Source organism: Chiloscyllium punctatum, chromosome 9, assembly GCF_047496795.1.
Source record: "Chiloscyllium punctatum isolate Juve2018m chromosome 9, sChiPun1.3, whole genome shotgun sequence".
Classification (NCBI taxonomy): domain Eukaryota; kingdom Metazoa; phylum Chordata; class Chondrichthyes; order Orectolobiformes; family Hemiscylliidae; genus Chiloscyllium; species Chiloscyllium punctatum.
The window spans coordinates 41,301,446-41,324,663 of NC_092747.1; the positions used below are offsets into that span (position 1 = coordinate 41,301,446).

General features: G+C 40.3%; 1 protein-coding gene across 6 annotated transcripts in view; it reads right to left on the minus strand.

Annotated features, from left to right (window-relative positions):
- cdk8 (cyclin dependent kinase 8) overlaps positions 1–23,218 on the minus strand; it is a 141,496-nt gene that overhangs the window by 9,701 nt on the left and 108,577 nt on the right. For 4 of the 6 annotated variants that reach the window (XM_072577321.1, XM_072577318.1, XM_072577317.1 and 1 more), the window contains 4 exons: positions 13,902–14,033; positions 8,321–8,464; positions 6,959–7,028; positions 3,779–3,851 (listed from right to left, as the gene is read on the minus strand). In XM_072577321.1, the coding sequence (XP_072433422.1) occupies positions 3,779–3,851; positions 6,959–7,028; positions 8,321–8,464; positions 13,902–14,033 (419 nt within the window). The remainder of the gene's footprint in view (positions 1–3,778; positions 3,852–6,958; positions 7,029–8,320; positions 8,465–13,901; positions 14,034–23,218) is intronic. The other 2 variants (XM_072577320.1, XM_072577319.1) reach the window with 1 other exon arrangement.

Below are 23,218 nucleotides of genomic sequence, written 5' to 3' on the forward strand. Positions count from 1 at the left end.
GTGGACAGACCTAACAAAGATCGCAGCAGTGTAATTCAGGAGTGGTCCAAACAGTTCTCAACATATATTCTGGACTCCACAAAGCCTCATGGTATCAAGTCAAACATAAGCATAGAAACCTCTTACCATTTATTGTCCTCCAAATTAGGACTCATCCATATTGAAAGCAAAACTGAACTTAGTGAGAGCACAGGATGTAGTCGAGTGGGGAATTTCAATATCCATCACTAAGAGTACTTTGACAGTACCATAGCTGACAGAGTCAGACAAGGCTTGAAAGACTTATCGGCAAGACTAGCCCTGCTGCAGACAGTGAGAGAATCATTAGGGGAAAGTCTGAATGACCTTGTCCTCACCAATCTACCTGTTGCCAATGCACATATCCATATTAGCAGTGGCAGAAGTGAATATCTCAGTGCTGTATCATCAAAGTTCTACCTTCACAATGAGGTCACCTTTAGTGGCACTATGAATGTGCTATTTAGGATAAGTTCAGAACACATCTGACAGCTCAAAACTGAACAACTGTAACACTGCAGGCTATTAGTCGGAGGACTGTACTCCACTACTGCCTGTAACCAGATGACTTGGTATATCCCTTAACCCACCATTACCATCAACATAAGACAGCAACCTGGTAGAATTAAGTGTGTAGGACAGCACACCAGTTAAAGCACCAGGCATTCCTAGAAATGACATGTCAACTTGAAGTTAATACCAGAACTAAATGCATGCTAAACAGGGGACAGAAAGGATTAGGCAATCCCACAACCAATAGATCAGATCAAAGCTTTGTTGTTGCACATGGTGATGAACAATTAAACAAAAAAGGGGGAGGGGGGCCTCCATGAACGTGCTCATCCTCAATGATGGTGGATCCAAGCATCTAATAAAAAGATCAAGGCTCAAGGGAGGTTGAAATCATATTCAGACACTTGGCAAAGTTACTCCTACTATCAAAGCCTCAGTCCCAGCATCGATCAGGCTGTAGTTTTGAAGACTCGAGCATGAGAACTCCCATGCCAACTGTTCTGGAACAGGTATTCTGCTGGCATTTATCCAACCATGTGCAGAATTTCCCACGTATACCCAGTCTATAAAAAGCAGCATAAGTCAACCTGACCATAAATTTATTCTCAATCCCGACTAAAAATTGATGACTGGCATCGATAACTGTTCTCAAAGTGACAGTTACTTAATAGTAACCTGCTTACCATTAGATAATAAATTGTGAACAAATTGAAAGCAAAAGCAGATTAAGGTTGTCTTGGACCATCATCATCGAATTGTATCACTTGTTGCAGGGAGGCTGGATGGCCAGCCCATCCCTCTGGCTGTCAAGTTTACAGTTAGTCTGAAATTTTATGCCTGTAGCTCATTTCAAGAAGCAACTAGGAACCTGTTTGGCATCTCCCAACCTTCAACTCTCAAACTCATCCAGGATGTATCTGACGTAATTTTCACCAGAACAAAGCTGTTCAGATCCTTCCCCCATGCAGAGAAGAGTCAAGCATCCCAGACAGTGGAATTCTCTACCATTGCCAGCTTTTCCCATATGCAGGGCACTGCAGAAGACATGCATATTGGTTTGAGAATGCCCAACCACCTTCAGACATTGTCAACAGAAAAAGATTCCACTCCACCAAGGTTTAAATTACACGTGATCATTGATGCTAGATGTTGGAGATCTGTACAAGATATTGTGCAAGCTGCCATGATGCTTATACACAAGAACTTTCAGATTGCTGCCTCCTTCCAAGATCCTTGAACCATACAGGGATGGTTATTGGGAGTATGCCTTCCAAACAAGACTGGTGACAACTTTACAAAACTTTCAGACTAATGCAGAATTAAGAAACAACGCTGTTCATCCTTCCACAAAGTCCACTGTAGAACAGGCCACAGGCCTCATTAAGATGAGGTTTCAATGCCCGGTCAACTCAGACGGCTTCAGCTGTAAAGCCCAAAGGAGGTTGCGCCATACTGCGCACTTCACATCTGGAACCAATAAAGGGGAATGTCCCGAATGCAAATGAAATGGGGGATCAACACCAATCTCCCGAGGGTGATGATGAGGATCAGGACATTTACTGGGAGGGACACCAAAGAGAGGACAACAGAGTAATGCGATGTCAACTGAGAACATAACTGAAACTCACTCTAAGGACCCAGATGCTGAATTTGTCCTCCCTTTAATTATTTAGCATTCTTCATTTGATTCATTAATAATTCTTTGTTAATCGCTCCATTGTGACCACACTGTTCTAGTCCTCACATGGCTAAAAGAACAAAATTCCTGAGGTGAGGTGAGGTGAGCTGAGCTGAGCACGACTGCCTCAAGGCAACATCTGATCAAGCATAATTACAGTAAAATTGGTATCAAAATGAATTGAGGTAAATTGCACAGACTTGTGTCACACAAAGGAGGGTGATTGTTGATTGCTTGAGATCAATCATCCTTGCACCAGGCAGGGCAGAACAGAAATCACAGGACTTTTGTCTGGCCATCCAAGTCACCATGGCTCAAGCACAGTGACCTCACCCTCAACCCAAGCACAGTGAACTCCCTAGAGCCATGGGTCTCAGCTGCTTTTCCTGATGCACTCCTTGTCACAGAACATCACTACAGGGTATTATTCTCAGCCGAACCAAGTTTAGCTGCTTCATCACTGATCTTCCCTCCATCATAAAGTCAGAGTCGTGGGATGTTTTCTATTGATTGCAAAAACTTCAATTTTATTTACATCTCCTCAGATATTGGAATAATCCAAACCTGTGAGCAGTAAGATCTGGACAATATTCAGGCTTAAGCAGATAATCAGCAAATGATGTTTGAGGCTCACACACATCTGACAGTTATCATTTCCAACAAGAGAGAGTTTAACGATGTCCACATTTCAGCAAACGTGATTAACGTCATCCCATCAACATCCAAGGGATCACAAGTCACCAGAAATTTAAATACCGGGACAAAAAAAAAAGCAGGTCAAAGATTGGCTAGTCTGACATTGCCTGTTTCCCCAAGTCTTCCAATATCTGCAAGGCACAATTCAGGTATATAATGTGATACTTTCCACCTGCCTGGTGAAGAACAGCTCTAAAAATATTCAAGATTTCATCCAGGAGAAATTGGTCTACTTAACTGATACTCCATCCAACACATCAAACATTCAGTCACTCCACCACTGGCACATTCTTGCTATAGAGTGTACTATCTTTAAGGTTCACCACAACAAGTCACCAAGGTTTCTTTGACAACACCTTTCAAACCATTGGCCTCTAGCACCTGGAAGGACAAGGAAAATCACCTGAAAAGTACCGAAACATCACTATCCTCAAATTCCCCACCAAGTCATACACCTTATTGACTTACAAATATATTATTGCACTGTAAATATCCAGGAACTCTGTATCTAATAGCACTCAACACTGTGGGGTGCACAAATATCACACTGACTGCAGTGGTTCAGGTCAACACCAGTTCTCAATGGAAATTAGAGATGTGCAATTAATGCTGGTTTTATCAGTTTGCCCACATCCCACGAATGATTAATAACAACATTTGGATATATTTTGAATACTGCTTCGAAATGTTTACTCATGACAGCTTTCACATATGTTTACATTATGCAACATGCTTACAGATTAATCAGGCATTTGAGCAAAATAATTGCAGATAAGTTTTTTTGTATTTGTGAAGATTTAATTAATAATGTGGATTTGTTTATTAAGTTATGTTTGCAACTAATTGACAAATAATATCAAGGCCAAGACTTACCAAATGGAAAGCTTTGCTATCTGGCTTTACTTTATGCTTTTCCATATACTTGATAAGGCTGCAGTTAGTATAACTGGAAGAAATAAATTCCAAGCCTTCAACATGCAGAAATGTTGCATTTTTTGTAAAAGTAAAATAAATCTAAACTTCAAAATATTTTAATTCTAAAACTCTAATTTTCTTCAGACAGACAAATGCAAGTTAAATACTGCGAAATGTTCAATTATCAACAAATGAATAATTCCATTCAGTCATCTGATAGTTTAGCAAAACTTCACATGCACATCAATCAAGAAACTCTGTCACATGCAATAATCTAGCTTTATTATGGGTTTTCCCTTTTATCTTATTCTGAATACCGAAACCTGAAATTTGTTCCATTTGTTTCTTACATGTTGCTTCGCCTGGTGGGCAAAGTACTTGGCAGATAGAACATAATGTGGGAAAATGTAAGGAAGAACAAAAGAGCTGAATATCATTTAAATGGAGAAAGATTGCATAAAAAGACAGAACAGAGGGATAAGAGAGTCCTTATCCATGAATCACAAAAACCTAGCACCAAATGCAGCGGCTAATAGGAAAGGCCAATGGAACGTTGGCCTTTATTTCAAAGGAAGTGGAGTATAAAAGTAGGGAGGATTTGCTAAAGCTATACAGGGCACTTGTCAGACCACAGCAGGAATACTATGAATAGTTTTAGCTGAGGAATGATACACTGGTACTGGAGACAGTCCAAAGGAATTTCACTGGGTTGATACCAGGTGTGGAGATGTCTTATGAAGAGAGGTTGAGCAGATTGGGCCTGCATTCATTTGAATATATAAGAATGCAAGGTGACCTTATTGAAAGATACAGAACGTTTTCTAAAAAAAAGGTCTTGATATGATTGATGAGGAAAGGCTGTAGAAGAGTAAGACAGGGGCCATAATCTCACAATAATGGGTCACACATTTAAGATACAGATGAGGAATAATTTTTTCTTTCAGAGGGTTGTGAATCTGTGGAACTTTTTTCCATAGAGAGCTGCCGAGGACAGGAATACTCAATAAGAGTATTCAAGGGTGAGATGGACAGACTTTTAATCAGTAAAAGAATTAAGGGTCATGGGGAAGAAGCAGGAAAGTGGATTTGAGGATTATCAATTCATCTATGATCCCATCGAATGGCGAAGCAGATTAGATGAGCTAAATATCCTAATTCTATACCGGTGTCTTACGATCTTATTCATTTAGATATGGATGGTCATTACTTTGATTAAAAGCTAACAGCGCCATTAAGTGATGGAAATTATTGTTAGCATGGATAACTATTAGAAGTTTGGAATTTGACATGTTAGTAAAGACATAAAATAGCCTTAAAGATAGAAGTTCAGTTCTTTCCATTTATCACATCAACTTAATTATTGTTCTGTATGCTATTATTAAATCAGGTTATTTATTGGCTAAACCGGTCTCACTTATCAGTATGTTTACAGGCCTGTACACAAATGGATTTGTGTTAAACAGATGTGACTGATATTCAGTTATGAGGTTTGCATGGAGTAGATTTTCATTTCACCTCCTAGGTGTTAAACAATGTCTGGGTGGAGTGCAAAAAGGAAAACCTGGCTGGGGGAATGTTTGCCAGTATCATAACCTGCCCAATTATTCCTCCAATAGAAATTGGTGGAAGAAAAATCAGTCTCAAAGGAAGAAGCAAAATTCTGCATGAGAATATCTTCTAGCACTCCACCTGACAGCACTTTACAATCAAGGGATAAATATGAAATATGACATGTTTTACAAAAATCCCTGAAAGACAAGACGACTTGAAGTTAAATACTTTCATTATTCAGTCTAAATTACATTGTTATTAATAGCAGCCATAGAAAATAGGTTCACAATATATATTGGTTCTGGCTGACACAGTCTTATTGCAAGATGTGAAAAACACATTGTCACATAGATGGTAGATTAATTGACCAAGTTAGGATGGAGCTATACATTGTTGGATGAGAAAACAAAGTAGTTTATGAGGGAATGAAGTGGACACGGCGCACATGACAAAGTGCCACATAACAGCTTTCTCAGCAAGTTAAATCCCAAGGAATAAGATATACAGTGGTACCATGGATACAAAATTGGCTGAGTAACAGGATGCAGTGAAGTGATGAGGCATATATTACTTGTTGTTTTGGACTGGAGGAAGGGCTTATTACCTCAGGATACGAAGACCACAGCTTTTCTTACTTTATATTACCAGCCTGATTTGGTGTGCAGAGCTCAATTTCAAAACATGCAGAAAACATGGAAGCATTGCAATATGTGAGGAGGATACTGTTAAGACCTAAAGAACACATTGCTATTTTTGTGGAATGGATGGGCATGTGCCAGATGCAATCGATGCACAGAAGTGTGAAGTTCAAAGAACAAGAAAAGGCATTCAAAATATAGGATACAATTAAACAAGTGGCACAGGAGCAAACAAGCCTGGAGGTACATGCGTACAAATTACGAAAGTGGCAAAGCAGGTTGAGAAAGTGGTTAATAAGGAATAAGGGAGACTGGGCTAAAAGCAAGAATGTCATGTTGAAGCTTGTCAAAACACTGGTTACAGCCTCAACTGGAGTAACACGTTTATTTCTGGGCAGTAACTTTTAGGAAAGATACACCGACAATAAGAACCTGAAAAAAAAACTGAGAATAGTTCCAGGGATGAACTTCTTCAGAGATGTAGGTAAGAATGGAGCAGGTGGGGCTGTTTCCCTCACAGAAGAGGAGGTGAAGACATAATTTGATGGAAGTGTTCAAAGTCGAGGGATTTAGACTGACAAGATAGGGAGAATCTGTTCTTACTAGCAGAAGGACCAAGATACAAAGGACGAGTTTAAGATAATGACAAAATAACAAAAGAACAAAAGGTAACACGGGGAGAACATTTCAAAATGTTTACATCTGGAATGCACAGTGTGAGGCAGTGGTGGCTTTCAAAAGCGAGTTGGACAATTAATTGAATATAATAAATTTGAAATGCTACAGGGATAAAGTGGTGAAATGGAGCTGACAGAGTTGCTCTTGTTGAGAATCAGCAAGGACATGAAGTTTCAAATGACATCTCTCTGCTGTAACTGTTCTATGACTTTAAAACAGCACATTATTTCAAAATAACTAATTAGAGCAAGTAAATTAAGAACAAACTCACGTATTTCTTCTGAAATCTTTCATCAACGTTGAATGCTCTGGCATCTTTTTAATGTCTTCCCAATCTTTATCTGACAACAAACCATTAGATAAATCCATGTTAATTTAAACTGCTATTTAATGACCTCAATATGTTTCTTAGTTTGTAACATTTACAAACATTTTTTTAAATGTATAGGATCACATAAAAGATGTACACCACAGAGCATTCAGTCCAGTCCTTGCCAAAGATTTTGCTCCAGTTAAGTACCATTGGATCTTTTCTCCTCTAAATCTATCACCATAACCATATATTCCTTTCTCCCTTGTCTGTTGCCCCTAAATGCATCTCTAGTATTTGCAACAACCAAGCCTTGTGATAGAGTTTCACATTTTACCACTCTAGGTAAAGAAAGTGATCCTGAATTCTCAATTGGATTTCTTAGTCATGATTTCTCATAGACAATATTTTGTTATGCTCTTGCCCAGAAAAGGAAGCATTTTCTCTGTTCCCATTTATCAAAGACTTCTATTAGATTACACCACCAGACACCGGCACTGACATCTCCAGAGAAAACCTATCCTTTCTAACTAGGAGTGTACACAGTCATCTAAAGAGTGATCTAACCAAGATTTATTATGTTGGGTATAACTTGCCTAGTCTTCAATTCCAGCCCTGTAGAAATAAAATCTATTGCTTGGTTTGCTTCTTATATTGCCTCACTGACTTATTGAGCTTGTCATTCTCGTCATTGCAGCATCTACGCTCTAAGATCCCTTTGTTCACTGAAAGGTGGAAGTAGAATTAACAAGCATGTGGAAAAGTGGATTGATTCAGAAGACCAGCATGGATTTGTTCAGGGAAAATTATGTTTAACTAACTTACTGTCGTTTTGTGAAGAAGCTACAGATGGGTGAAAGACTGGTGATGTGATGTATACAGATTTGTAAAAAGTATTCAATATAGTGCCATGCACGAGACATGAGAAGAAAGTTATAGGCCAAGAGATAAAATGCATAGTTGTAACCTGGATACAAAATTGACTGAGTGACAGGGAACAGAAAGTAATGGTGACTGAGTTTAGAAAATGGAAAAACCATGAACAGTACAGAATTAATACACTTATTGCTGCTGGATTTTGCCTACAAAAGTAGTCTATAGCCTACATTCAAGGATTTAATAAAAAGCAAAGCTGCTATTTTTCAAATTTGCTGTTAATATTTTGCTGTATCCAATACATAAAATACTAAATATCCAACTATTCTATAAATGAGCATAATTGCCACATGGGGGATTGCTCCAGGTTGACATATGGAAATAAAGAAACTAAACGAAAACAAATTAAATTTATATAAGATCAGTTCAGCCAAGATTCCAACTCACCTGCTGGAAATCCCATCACATTGAATATCCTATCGAGTTGGTCATGGTGATAAGGATTACTAGTCTTGATATCTTCTTGACGACAATGAAAAATAGGCTCAGATGTTAGCAGCTCAGCAAATATGCAGCCAATAGCCCAAATATCTATTGAAATTGAAAATGCCAAAATGAGTAAATCGAATGGACAAAACAAGGATGCCAAACTGGAGCTTTTCAGCTTCTGAAGAACAGAAAACACTTCCAATGAAATTTAGAGACATCACCTTGACTTTCATCTATCAAAACTGAATTTCACAGATTACTAATAAATAAGTTACATTCTAAAATAAATAAGTTGTTTTGCATTTCAAAGCAGTACCACTCTCAGTTACAGTAATTATATTATTAAAACTAAGGATTATTAATGTAAAAACAAATTCTCTTTACAAAATTCAGATTTATAAGCCATGCATGAACAATTTTGGGTAATCCAAGACGGAAGATGAGGAACAATTTCTGGCTGTAATAGGCTGCTTCTTATTTGAGGTATTTTAGGTGTTGGAGGCGATTTCCTCAAACTCCAAGAGCAGCAATTACTGTTTTATATACTGTTGCATTATTTGAACCTTTAAGAGGGAGAAAGACAGACAAAGGCAGCAAGCATATGGTCTGTAAGGAAGAGAAATAAAGAAACCTACACTGCTAACTGACACAGCAGTGAATCTGCGCAGTTACTGCCTTTGCTGTTTGAATTCAAGTATTGCTGGACATCGGAGTGTGTCTCGGAAAACTTAAACAGTGAAATTCACAACTGATCTCAGAGGAACCTATCTGGGAGAGGTTACAATACTGAAACAGATATGTAAATAGCTTTAAGTATAGCCTTGCTGTAAACCTACAATATTGAGTAGAGTGGATTCTTTCTTGATTATGTGTTTTTAGTGGGATCGGTCTCTTGATTAAATGTTAAAAATATAAGCCATAAGTATTAAGTTAGCCTGGAGCAGTGTTTTGTAGCTATTATCTGGGTCTATAGATTGGAAGGAGCAAAATGGTTTTTAGTAGAGTGATATGCTCTTCTTGTCAGATGTGGGAGATTCAGTAGAGTTTAAGGGTTACTGAGGATTATATCTGCAATAAATGTCGTTGATTACGAATCCTGTCAAATCAAATGGATCGGTTGGAGAGATAGTTAGAGGCAATGAGGAACTTACAAGTGCTAGAGGATGTGATGGATGGCAGTTACAGGAAGGGAGAAAAATTGCAGATACAGTCAGGTAGATGGGTTAACTCCAGGAAAGCTAAGAGAGGTAAGGCAGGTAGTGCAGGAGTCTTCTGTGGCTATCCCCATTTCAAACAATTATGCTGTTTTGGAAAATGTAGGGGATGATGGACTTTCATGGGAATGTCGCAGGAACAGCCAAGTTTCTGGTATCAAGACTGGCTCTAATGTAATGAGGGGTATATCGAGTTCCAAGTGATCGATTGTGTTAGGGGATTCTCTAGTCAAGGGAACAGACAGACGTTTCTGTGGCCACAAGCAAAAAATCAGAATGGTGTGTTGCCTCCCTGGTGCCAGGATCGAGGATGTCTTAGAGAGAGTGCAGAATGTTCTCAAAAGGGGAGAGGGACCAGCAGGGAGTCATTGTACACATTGGTACCAATGACATAGGAAGGGAAAAGGATGAGATTCTGAAGGGAGAATATAGAAAGGTAGGCAGGGATTAAAAGAGGTCCTCGAGGGTAGCAATATCTGGATTGCCCTCAGTGCTGCGAGCTAGTGAGGGCAGGAACAGGAGGATAGAGCATATGAATACATGGCTGAGGAACTGGTGTGTGGGAGAAGGATTCACATTTTTGAATAATTGGAATCTCTTCTGGGGTAGAAGTGATGTTGACAAGAAGGATGGATTGCACCCAAGTTAAAAGGGGATTAATGTACTGGCAGGGAGATTTGCTAGAGCTGCTTGGGAGGATTTAAATGAGTAAAGAGTGTGTTGGGACTCAAGGAGATGGTGACTAAAGAGATCAACCTGAGATTAGGCAGAAACAAAGCAGAGAACAAAGTAGGACTGATGAATTAAACTGCATTTATTTAAATACAAGAGGCGTAACAGGGAAGGCAGACGAATTCAGGGCATGGTTAGGAACATGGGACTGGGATATTATAGCAATCACAGAAATGTTGCTCCGGGATGGACAGTTAAATGTTCCAGGATACATATGCTCGAGGAAGGATAGAAAGGGAGGCAAGAGAGGAGGAGGAGTGTCATTTTTAATAAGGAATAGCATTACAGCTGTGCTTAGGGAGGACATTCCCAGAAATACATATATGGAAGTTATTTGGACGGAACTGAGAAATAAGAAAGGGATGATCACCTTATTGGGATTGCATTATGGACCGCCTAATAGCCAGCAGGAAATTGAGAGACAAATTCTGTCTCTGCGGAGTTTGCACATTCTCCCAGCGTCTGCGTGGGTTTCCTCCCACAGTCCAAGTTTGTGCAGGTCAGATGAATTGACCACGGTAAATGTGCCCATAGTGTTAGTTGCATTAGTCAGAGGGTGGGTTACTCTTCGGTGTGGACTGGTTGGGCCAAAGGTCCTGCTTCCACACTGTAGGGAATCTAAATCACATTTGTAAGGAGATTTCAGTTACCTGTAATAATAATAAGTTAGTTATGGTAGGGAATTTTAACTGTCCAAATATAGACTGGGACTGCCATAGTGTTAAGAGTTTAGATGGAGAGGAATTTGTTAAGTCTGCAGAAGAACATTTTCTGATTCAGTATGTAGATGTACCTACTAGAGAAGGTGCAAAACATGACCTACTCTTGAGAAATAAGGCAGGGCAGGTGAGTGAGGTGTCAGTGGGGAAAATCTTTGGGTTAAGTGAGCATAATTCTATTAGTTTTAAAATAGTGATGGAAAAGGATAGACTGGCTCTAAAAGTTGAAGTTCTAAATTGGAGAAAGGCCAATTTTGACGGGATTAGCCAAGAACTTTCAAAAGTTGATTGGGTGCAAATGTTCGCAGGTTAAGGCACGGCTGGAAAACGGGAAGCCTTCAGAAATGAGATAACAAGAGTACAAAGACAGTATATCCCTGTTAGGGTGAAAGGTAAAGCTGGTAGGTGTAGGGAATGCCCGGTGATGACAGAAATTGCGGGTTTGGTTAAGAAAAAGAAGGAAGCATATGTCAGGTATAGACAGGAGAGATCGAGTGAATCCTTAGAGTATAAAGGCAGTAGGAGTATACTTAAGAGGGAAATCAGGACGGCAAAAAGGGGACATGAGATAGCTTTGGCAAATTGGGTTAAGGAGAATCCAAAGGGTTTTTCCAAAACATTAAGGACAAAAGGGTAATTAGGGAGCGAATACGGTCCCTCAAAGATCAGCAAGGCAGCCTAGTGTGGAGTCACAGGAGATTAGGGGAGATACTAAATGAGTATTTTGCATCAGTGTTTACTGTGGAAAAGGACATGGAAGATATAGAATGTGGGGAAATAAATAGTGACATCTTGAAAAATGTTCATATTATAAACGCAAAAAGAGGAATAAATCCCCAGGACCTGATCATGCGTACCCTAGAACTCTGTGGGAAGCTAGGGAAGTGATTGCTGGGCCCCTTGTTGAGATATTTGCATCATCGATAGTCATAGGTGAGGTGCCAGAAGACTGGAGGTTGGCTAATGTGGTACCATTATTTAAGAAACTTGGTAAAGAAAAGCCAGGGAACTATAGACTGGTGAGCCTGATGTGGGCAAGTTGTTGGAGGGAATCCTGAGGAACAGGATTTAGACATATTTGGAAAAACAAAGACTGAATAGGGATAGTCAGCATGTCTTTGTGCGTGGGAAATCATGTCTCACGAACTTGATTGAGTTTTTTGAAAAAGTAAAAAAAAGAGAATTGATGAGGGCAGAGTGGTGGACGTGATCTATATGGACTTCAGTAAGGCATTCGACAAGGTTCCCCATGGGAGACTGGTTAGCAAGATTCGATCTCATGGAATACAGGGAGAACTAGCCATTTGGATACAAAACAGAGCGTGGTGATGAAGGATTGTTTTTCAGATGGGAGGACTGCGACCAGTGGAGTGCCACAAGGATCATTGCTGGGTCCACCACTTTTTGTCATTTATATAAATGATTTGAATATGAGCATCGGAGATATAGTTAGTAAGTTTGCAGATGACACCAAAATTGGAGGTGTAGTGAACAGCGAAGATTACCTCAATGGGCCGAGGTGTGGCAGATGAGTTTAATTTAGGTAAATGCGAGGTGTTGCATTTTGGGAAAACAAGTCTTAGCAGAAGTTACATACTTAATGGTCCTAGGGAGTGTTGCTGAAGAAAGAGACCTTGGAGTGCAGGTTCATCGCTTCTTGAAAGGGTGGTGGGCATTTGTAACGCGTTGCCAGCAGAGGTGGAAAAGACAGGCACGGTCGATTCATTTAAGATGCGTCTGGACAGGTGCATGAGTAGGTGGGGAGGAGAGGGATACAGATACTTAGGAATTGACCAACAGGTTTAGAGAGTACATTTGGATTGGCTCAGGCTTGGTTAGGCCTTAATATTGGTTAGGTTTGGAATATTGCGTGCAATTCTGGTCTCCTTCCTATGGGAAGGATGTTGTGAAACTTGAAAGGATTCAGAAAACATTTACAAGGATGTTGGCCAGGCTTAGAGGATTTGAGCTATAGGGAAAGGCTGAATAGGCTGGGACTGTTTTCCTTAGAGCGTCAAAGGCTGAGGAGTGACCTTATAGAGGTTTATAAAATCATGAGGGGTATGGATAGGATAAATAGACAAGGTATTTTCCCTGGTGTGGCAGAGTCCACAACTAGAGGGCAGAGGTTTAGGGTGAGAGGGAAAAGATATAAACAAGACCTAAGGGGTAACCTTTTCCACACAGAGGATGGTGTGTGTATGGAATGAGTTGCCAGTGGAAGTGGTGGAGGCTGATACAAGTGCAACATTTACAAGGCATCTGAATGGATATATGAATAGGAAGGGTTTACATGAGCCGGGTGCTGGCAAATGGGACTACATTAGGTTGGGATATCTGATCTCTATGGACCGAAGGGTCTGTTTCCATGCTGTACACATCTCTATGACTGCATGTCAAACAACCAACAACTTTACGTTCTTTTAACTTTGATCCCCTTCAGTAGATTCTTATATTTACAAAAGTTTAGTGTGCACTCCTTACAAATGGTAGTGAAAGAGTTACATTATGAAAAATTTAAGTTTTATAATCATTGACAATGACGTCTTAAAGCACAACTTAAAAAACTTGAGTTTTCACTTCGCCAATGAATGATCCATCTCCTTTGGTCATCTTGAGAGAAAGGTTTGTTAACTGAATTTAATTTAATAACAAACAACAATTGACTGTTCATATTTATTGCATTTGAAATTTGTGCGTGTATGTCTTTGCATAAATTTTCATTCCAAATTGTGTATCCTAATTTTCCAGTATATATTACTTAGCATGAAAAAACCTTAAAACTGGAATCCTAATGCAATATATATTTATTTGCTTATTTTCTAAGCCAGGAAAGTACTGTTTAATGTTAACATTCTTCAGTTTAGTTCTTACCTATGGCTTTGGTATAATGTCTTGCCCCAAGTAGCAACTCTGGTGCTCGATACCAGAATGTTACTACTACTGGATCCAAGTCTGCTAAAGGCTTCAGAGGTGAATTAAACAATCGAGCAAAACCCATATCCGCTGTGTGAAAGGTATACAATGTTAAACAGTTAGATTGAGCAAAGGTGTAACAAAAACTTATTTATTTAATGGTGTTCCCTCCTTAGCCTTAGCCTTTCCATTAGTCTCTCCAATTACACCAGAATACAGGACTCCAGCAAAGTTGCTCCATACCAGAATTCTGTCAGTTATTGTCCAAGAGCAATATAGACAACAATGCAAAGGCAACTGCCTCAATATTTCTCTTTCCCTGTTCTCAAAATCCTGTTTCCTCAGAGATTCACAAATTGAAGGTAAAAGCCTACAAACATTTATCTGACGGTACAGCAATGACATATTTGCTTACAGTTCCTTTTCTTTTAGTTCATCTCACTTGCTGGGCTCCACCCTAATTGGTTTATGTTTTTGCTTTGCAGTCAGAAATTACTCAATCAGAAAGAAAGGAAGTAGACATAGACTGAAGGGAGTCTTCCAGTTTCAAATGCAAAGAACTAGCCAGCAAAAATAGTTTGGACGATAAAATGAGGAATTACAAATATATAGAAACAGGTAGAACAACAAGTAATTGGAAAGGGAACATATGAAAACAGCTGGTCAGGTATGGATTCAGAGCAGGAGTACAGATTGAGATAGCCATAAAAACAGGAGCACAATTCTGAGAAATATTTAGTCTTATCACACAGGTGCTCTATATGGAAAATGAGATATTCATTATATATTCTAAGAAAGCATGGTTGCTTAACTACTTTAAATATATTGCTTACGAGTATGTAAACAGTTTTACAAGCCCAACAAGTCAACGTTATGTGTTTATTTGTAAATTTATAGCTGGTGTGTGTCAGGGTCATTTGTAGCAGATGTAACAAGGGATTTGAACACACAGCGGCCCAAAGAAAATGGAACAGGAATTGCCACTGGCATCCAGTAACTATGAACATCAATGGAAATGAAGGTCAATTCAGAGGTAGTTACAGTATCAGTGACACACAGCGCAGAAGAGACTCTTCAATCCATTGAGACTGCACCAATCCATTTTCTACTAATCCCACTTTCTAGGATTTGCCCCATAGCTTTAAACGTTATGACATTTCAAGTGCCCATCTGTATACTTAAATGTTGTGAGGGTTCCCACCTCGACTGCCCTCCCAAGAAGTATGTTCCAGATTCTCACCACACTCTAGGTGAAAGAAAATCTTTCCTCAAAACCCCTTTGAATGTCCTGCCCTTCACCCAGTGTGCCTCCTTTTTATTAACTCTTCAACTGAAGGGAACAGCTGCTTCCTAGCCCAGCCATCCATGTCCCTCAATTTTATACACCTCAAACAGATCCCCTAATTTCAGCTTTCTCTGCTCTAAAGAAAACAACTCAAGCCTATCCAGCCGCTTTCCATAGCTAAACTGCTCCATCACAGGCAACATCCTTGTGAATCGCCTCTGAACATTCTCTTGTGCAGTCACATCTTTCCTATATGGCAACCAGAACTGCACAAAGTACGTTAGCGGTGGCCAAACTAATAGCTTCAATTGTCCTTTCATACTGTTACTACCTATGTCTACAGGCTCTGTCACACACTTCCTTGCTTGAAACTTGCTGTCGAGGCAACTACACAATACACAGAATGTCCACTTGCTGAACTGCTGAGTGATGAGCAGATTCAATTGCACTAGGATGGCTAGAATGCATATGAGTGGCAGCATTCTCTTCTTGAATCAACCATCTAGGAAAAAGGCAAAGATTTAGGGTGATATCTAGCATTTTCTTGAGAAGACTTTCTCAGCATCTTACCTAAACTGGTACCCTTTAAGATTCCATGGTGGGTCACCCACATTAGGGTCAAGGTCATTTAGGTCTCCAGGAGTAATGTGATCAATGGCCCTTCTTGTTTCAGTTGGTGGATATAGGCAGGATGTTTCCTCCTTTAGTAGCCAGCAGGACCAAAGAACCTATGCATCTCTCCTGCCTTAGGCCAGCGCAATTCCTCTATTGTTCAGATTACCTCATCATCAGGAGTGATGCCTTCTTGGTAACGCAATGTCCAATGACACAATTGTCAAGAAAAGTTGGCACTTATGTGGTTTGACTTTCAAGTTAAACAAAGACAAACTGGTTAACACAATATCAAATCTTGCCTGAGTCTCCTTGAATGTGAAGCTAAGGATGTGTACGTCATCCAGATGCACAAGGATGGACTGGAAATTAAGCTTTATTTATCAAAAGCATAACAGTGACAGGAGTGTTATAAAGTCTAAACTGCACTTTTGCATTTGTAAAGCTCCTCTATACTGTTCAGAATGATATCTTTTAAATATCTTGTTCAGTGAAGGGGAGCCAGTCATAACCATGGTCAAAATCGAGATCACAAAACTACTTTATGGTCTTTGGAACATGCAGTGCTTTCTCAGTCCCAGTTCAAGGGTAAGCATCTTCATTACACTTTGCACTGAATGCCCAGTAATCGATACTCAGTTTTCCATCTTTCTTTGTTATGAGGACTATGCAGTATGCATTCTTGATGATTCCTCAGTCTGGGAACTTTTGCAGGTCATCCCAAACTTCCTCCCAGTCATGGTGTGGGATATACCAGTAAGTAATCTTTACTAGATGATCATCTTTAGTTATAATCCCGTGGCCTATGTGGTCACAATACGCAATGTCATCATCATCTTTACTGTAAGCTGTCCTGTAGGTTGGTGGGCGAAGAAACAAGCTACTGCTTTTGGGTTCCCTTCAACATCCATCTTTCAAACACAGTGAGTGACGTCTCCCCCAGTCATTCAATTATCCATAGCACTTGCAGGTTTATGGACAACTGTGTGCATTCTTGGTTGGAGGTAAACATCTTTGTGCTGAAATTAGAAATTTGCATGGGTATCCTACTCTTTTTAATAGACAATAGGTGTAGGAATAGGCCATTCTGCCCTTCAAGCCTGCACCACCATTCAATATGATCATGGCTGATCATCCTTAATCAGTATCCTGTTCCTGCCTTATCTCCATAACCCTTGATTCCACTATCCTTGAGAGCTCTATCCAACTCTTTCTTAAATGAATCCAGAGACTGGGCCTCCACTGCCCTCTGGGACAGAGCATTCCACACAGCCACCACTCTCTGGTGAAGAAATTTCTCTTCATCTCTGTCCGAAATGGTCTACCCCGTATTTTTAAGCTGTGTCGTCTGGTTCGGCACTCACCCATCAGCGGAAACATGTTTCCTGCCTCCAGATTGTCCAATCCTTTAATAATCTTATATGTCTCAATCAGGTCCTCTCTCAGTCTTCTAAAGTCAAGGGTACACAAGCCCAGTCGCTCCAGTCTTTCAGCGTAAGGTAGTCCTGCCATTCCAGGAATTGACCTCGTGAACCTACACTGCACTCCCTCAATAGCCAGAATGTCTTTCCTCAGATTTGGAGACTAGAACTGCACACAGTACTCGAGGTGTGGTCTCACCAGGGCCCTGTACAGCTGCAGAAGAACCTCATTGCTTCTATACTCAATCCCTCTTGTTATGAAGGCCAGCATGCCATTAGCCTTCTTCACTACCTGCTGTACCTGCGTGCTTACCTTCATTGACTGGTGTACAAGAACATCCAGATCTCTTTGTATTGCCCCTTTACCTAAATTGATTCCATTTAGGTAGTAATCTGCCTTCCTGTTCTTGCCACCAAAGTAGATAACCATACATTTATGCACATTAAACTGCATCTGCCATGCATCTGACCACTCACCTAACCTGTCCAGGTCACCCTGTAATCTCCTAACATCCTCCTCACATTTCACCCTGCCACCCAGCTTAGTATCATCAGCAAATTTGCTAATGTTATCACTAATACCATCTTCTATATCATTAATATATATTGTAAAAAGCTGCGGTCCCAGCACTGATCCCTGCGGTACCCCACTGGTCACTGCCTGCCATTCCGAAATGCCTGCCATCACTACTCTTTGTTTCCTATCAGCCAACCAACTTTCAATCCAAGTTAGTACTTTGCCCCCAATACCATGCGCCCTAACTTTGCTCACTAACCTCTTATGTGGGACTTTATCAAAAGCTTTCTGAAAGTCCAGGTACACGACATCCACCGGATCTCCCTCGTCCATCTTCAGAGTTACATCCTCAGAAAATTCCAGAAGATTAGTCAAGCATGATTTCCCCTTCATAAATCCATGCTGACTGACCTATCCTGTTACTACTATTCAGATGTGTCGTAATTTCATCCTTTATAATAGACTCCAGCATCTTTCCCACCACTGAGGTCAGACTAACTGGTCTATTATTTCCTGCTTTCTCTCTCCCACCTTTTTTCCCCTTTGATGATCTGAACAAAATATTTAAAAGGCAGCATTCTGAACAGGTATAGGGGAGCTTTACAAATGCAGAAGTGCAGTTTGGACTTTAGAACACCCCTGCCTAACACCTTCTGGAGTTAGACAAAGTAGGAATTCTGCTCAACAGGACAATTTAGCAAGGCCTTGCGTTGACTATTAGGAGATAGCTGGTCGGAGGCTTCAAAAACAGTGGCAGTGCCTGCAGGTAAAAGACCTTGCTCCTCGAACAATTCCAGGGTCCTATACAGAACAATATACAGTGTGTGTGAAGCAATGCTAGAGATTTAGGTGCCCCATCTTCTGACCTCTACGTGCTGTTCATAGCAGTCACCATATATGTTTTCCAAGGACAACCATTTATCTCTTAATACATTTGAACCAACATTTGGGTCACAAACCACAGAAAACCAAAGCTATGAATAGTGTGACTGAGGACAGACAGGCAGTGCTCGTTGAAGTCAGGATAGAGAATATCCAATCCCTACGAAACAGAGATTCTGTCAGGGAAAGAGATATTAATCAGCTTGCACTCCTCAGTGAGATGCTCACGGAAAAACTGGTAACAGTTGACACCTTTGCCCATTAGAGTTAGATAAGATACTACAACCTTGCCAAATTTGAAGCTCACTGTAGGGCACGTCCCTACTGCTCTACATGAGGGTAGCTATTAGAGGTAGTTTCTTCACTCAGATTAGTAGAGGCATGGAATGGCCTGCCTGCAACAGTAGCAGACTCACCGATGTTAAGGGCGTTTAAATGGGTGTTGGACATACATATGGATAATAATGGAACGGTGTAGGTTAGATGGGCATCAGATAATTTTCACAGGTCAGCGCAACATCGAGGGCCTAAGGGCCTGTACTACGCTGTAACGTTCTATGTTCTATAAGACTGAGCTCCTTCATGGGGAATCATTGTTCTTACCTGGTTTTCAGTGGGAGGCCCAATTAGCCTAACATCTCGTGAGAAGGGAAAGCCACTGCCCAGGAGGTCTCTGCTGATAGCATTGTTGGCAATGCTTATTGAGAGCACATAATTCTAGCATCTGTTTGACACCGCTTGGACAGGATGAACATGATGTTTACCATAGAGATAGAACAGCAAGACTGGATCCACGCTTGCTATGCAACAATCTTTTCTGCCTGCCTTATCAGCCTGAAGTTTACTCGGTTTATGCTGATTGTCAACTCCCTGATGGTTGCCTCTTTCCTGATTTTAGTAGTACAATCTTTACCTATGATCTGTATGATATAATCAAGTGTAAACGATTAAGGCGTGTCAAAATTAAGCATCCCAACTCTATCTGTACATTCCCATTCCTCACTAGTTCTTGATTGGCAGTGCTTCAGCGGCTGCCCCTGATCAATTTGAAGAAGGAGGGATGCAGCAAGATGACATGATTGAACAAGTTTTAAGAAGATTTGTAACTCACGTTGAGGTTCTGGATGTAGGTTTACTTGCTGAGCTGGAAGGTTTGGTTTCAGACGTTTCACCACCATACTAGGTAACATCATCAGTGAGCCTCCAGATGAAGCATTGGTGGTATGGCCCACTTTCTGTTTGTGCATTTAGGTTTCCTTGGGTTGGTGATGTCATTTCTGGTGGTGATGTCATTTTCTGTTCTTTTTTTCAGAGGGTGGTAAATGGGACCCAAGTCAATGTGTACGCGAACAGCTGTACTTCCTGCATGAATGCCGAAGGAAACAGGTACTACCTAAATACAAACCTCCCCTTAACACCCCATGAGCCAAAGGAATAGCAGAGCGGAACAGCTGCAGAATGCTTCGAGAAATGATTAATGATGCCCACAACAGACTCCGTAAATACAGCCAGGAAATTCCACGCTAAAAACCTTTACTCACTAATGCAACAGATCATGAATGGACAGACATAATACAACAAGCCATAGACATTAGACAGCAACAAACACAGAAAATGAAAAAAACTAGACCTGTTGGAAAAAACTAGACAAACCAACACAAAATAACACCACAAACAACATAGAAGGACGGATTAAAAAAATCTGACCAGCCCTGAACAGTCACTCAAAAAGCCATCTTAGTAAGAGGATTAAATTACAACTTCCAGGATGCAGAGAAGAAAGACTTCTTAGCAGCATTAGAAATACCACTGAAAGACAACTCTCAGAAAAAACCCAGCAAACTATCAGACAGTCATACCAACATTAAGCAGGAAAAAAGAAGAAAACACACTCAATACACAAGAAAGGAAAACACTGGAAGGACTACCTGTACACAAAGGACACTTGACAGTCATTTTAAATCAAAAAGACTACATTGAGAAAGCGAACACAGTGCTTGCAGATACTAACACTTACCAACAAGTGGCGATAGACCCGACCCCACAACTAGAGAACCGAATCACAGCCCCACTCAAATAAACTTCAGAAATCTGGAGAAATAAGACCGGTTTCCAAAAAAAATGAAACCAACGGATCCAACTCTTCTAAGGATTAACCAAAATTCACAAACCAGGAACCCCCCGCAAATCCATAGTGTCACTACCTAGAACACCAACTTCCATATTGGCCAAAGAGCTACACCAAAGACTAAAACACTTAGTAGAAGACTCATGCCACTCCGTCCACCCCAGAATTCCTGAAGACCAAAGACAACAAGATAGAAGGGGATGAAATAATAGTCTCCTTTGACGTAACAGCCCTGTTCACATCCATCAACATCAACCTGGCCAAGGTAACACTGACTATGCTACTAGAAAAAACCAAAGATACTTACACCAAACACCACCAACTTCATCAGCAAGGACAATAATCATCAAGTTAGTGAACCTATGTCTTACTACCCACTTCACCCACAACAAAACCTTCAGACAAACCAACAGAACACCTATGAGATCGCCATTATCAGGGTTCTGAGCAGAGGCAGTAATGCGGAGACTTGAATAAACAGCTCTGCCAACCATCCTTTGTCATCACTAAACGAAACAAATTAGAGGAAACCTTTAAGACTACCAATAATACCCTTACTGGCATAAAATTCACGAAAGAGCAGGAAAACAATAATAAACTGCCATTCTTAGATGTCGCAGTAGAGCGAACAACCAATGGGGAACTTCAAACCAGCGTCTGTAGGAAAACAACATAAACTGACCAAATACTGAACTACAGAAGCAATCATCCCAATATCCACAAATGAAGCTGCATTAGAATGTTATTTCAATGAGCCACCACACACTACAGCACAAAGGAACTACACAGAGCAGAGGAAAATCACCAATACCATGTGTTCAAAAGGAATGGGTACCCAATGAACACAGTCCGCTGATTTCACAGCAACAAACTCAAACAAGCAAACAAAACACGTCCAGAAACCCTAGCCACTCTCCTCTACAAAGACATATCAGAAATGACTGCCAGACTACTCAGATCTCTTGGCATCATGGTAGCCCACAAACCCACCAACACACTAAAACAGCAGCTAATGAACTTGAAGGACCCTATATAGACAAGCAAAACTAATGTCATTTACAAAATACCTTGCAAGAACTGTAACAAACACTACATTGGACAAACAGGCAGAAAACTAGCCACCACGATACAGGAAAGTCTACTAGCCACAAAAAGATATGACCCACTCTCACTAGTACCTTTACACACAGATATGGAAGGACACCACTTCGACTGGGTCAACACATCCATCCTAGGACAAGCCAAACAGACAAGCACGAGAATTCCTAGAAGCATGGCAATGCAACTGGAACAACACATTGACTTGGATCCTATTTACCACCCTCCAAAGAAAAAAAAGGAAATGACATCACCACAGGAAATGACATTGCCAACCCAAGGAAACCTAAACACAAATAAAAAGCAGGCCATACCATCCCAGTGCTTCATCCGGAAGCTCACTGATGAGGTTACCGAGTATGGTGATGAAACATCTGAAACCAAATCTTCCAGCTCAGCGAGCAAACCTACATCAGTGATTGAACAACTTCACCAGCTCCAGGGATATGGAAATTGGGGCCTCTCCTTTAGCTTGTTTGTTTTTAAATGGGCTTTCCTGTACAGATATTCCTCACAAATACCACTGACAGAGGTCCCTGGATGCCATAACCAGCTTTGCATCCTCAATCCAATCTTTAATCACTGGATCATAGGGTATTTCCATTCTTCCCCAAATCTGTCTGACTTCTTACTCATCATGAAGTAGAATATCGAATGAGGAATACTGCTTGCCTCCTTCGTATCATCAAGGAAATGTACATGGCGAGTTCTGATAAAGAGTTACAGATATCCAAATTTTTTCTTTTTCACTCTCTGGGTAAAAAAGCAGGACTATGGATCATTATTTCAAACAATTAATGAAGAAATGTGAATGAAATAGTCTCCATCTTTCCTTTGGGATTCCATGTTGTATGGTTTAAAATTACCTTTTGCCAATTTAAATGCATTTCTTTTCTATTGTGCTGTAGTAACTTAATCATGGATCATTTAGATTTCTTATGGAGTTGTCTTTTGACAAGATGCAGACTTCAGCTTCTTAATGTTCTGGTGTAGTTCTCCTCCCCTTTTTAACCTGCAATTAATCAGTTTAGTTGCCCTTTTTTGCCCCAGCATGTAACACTTCATTTTTGGGTTGTGGTGATCAAAGTTGAATACGGTATTTCATAAACTTTATGAAATCAATTCCTCATTTTGTCAAGACACCACTTCATAGTTTACTGACACTTGTTGTATAGTCTAATTCCATTCATAATTTCGGATTTGTCAAGCATATTGCAATGTGGATTTAAATCATGCTTTATTATTCTTTTTGAAGATGTTTCTCCCTTTCATGCTCTCTGGATTTTAACACTATCACCAAATTTCTCAAGCTTCCATTTGACTGCACACATT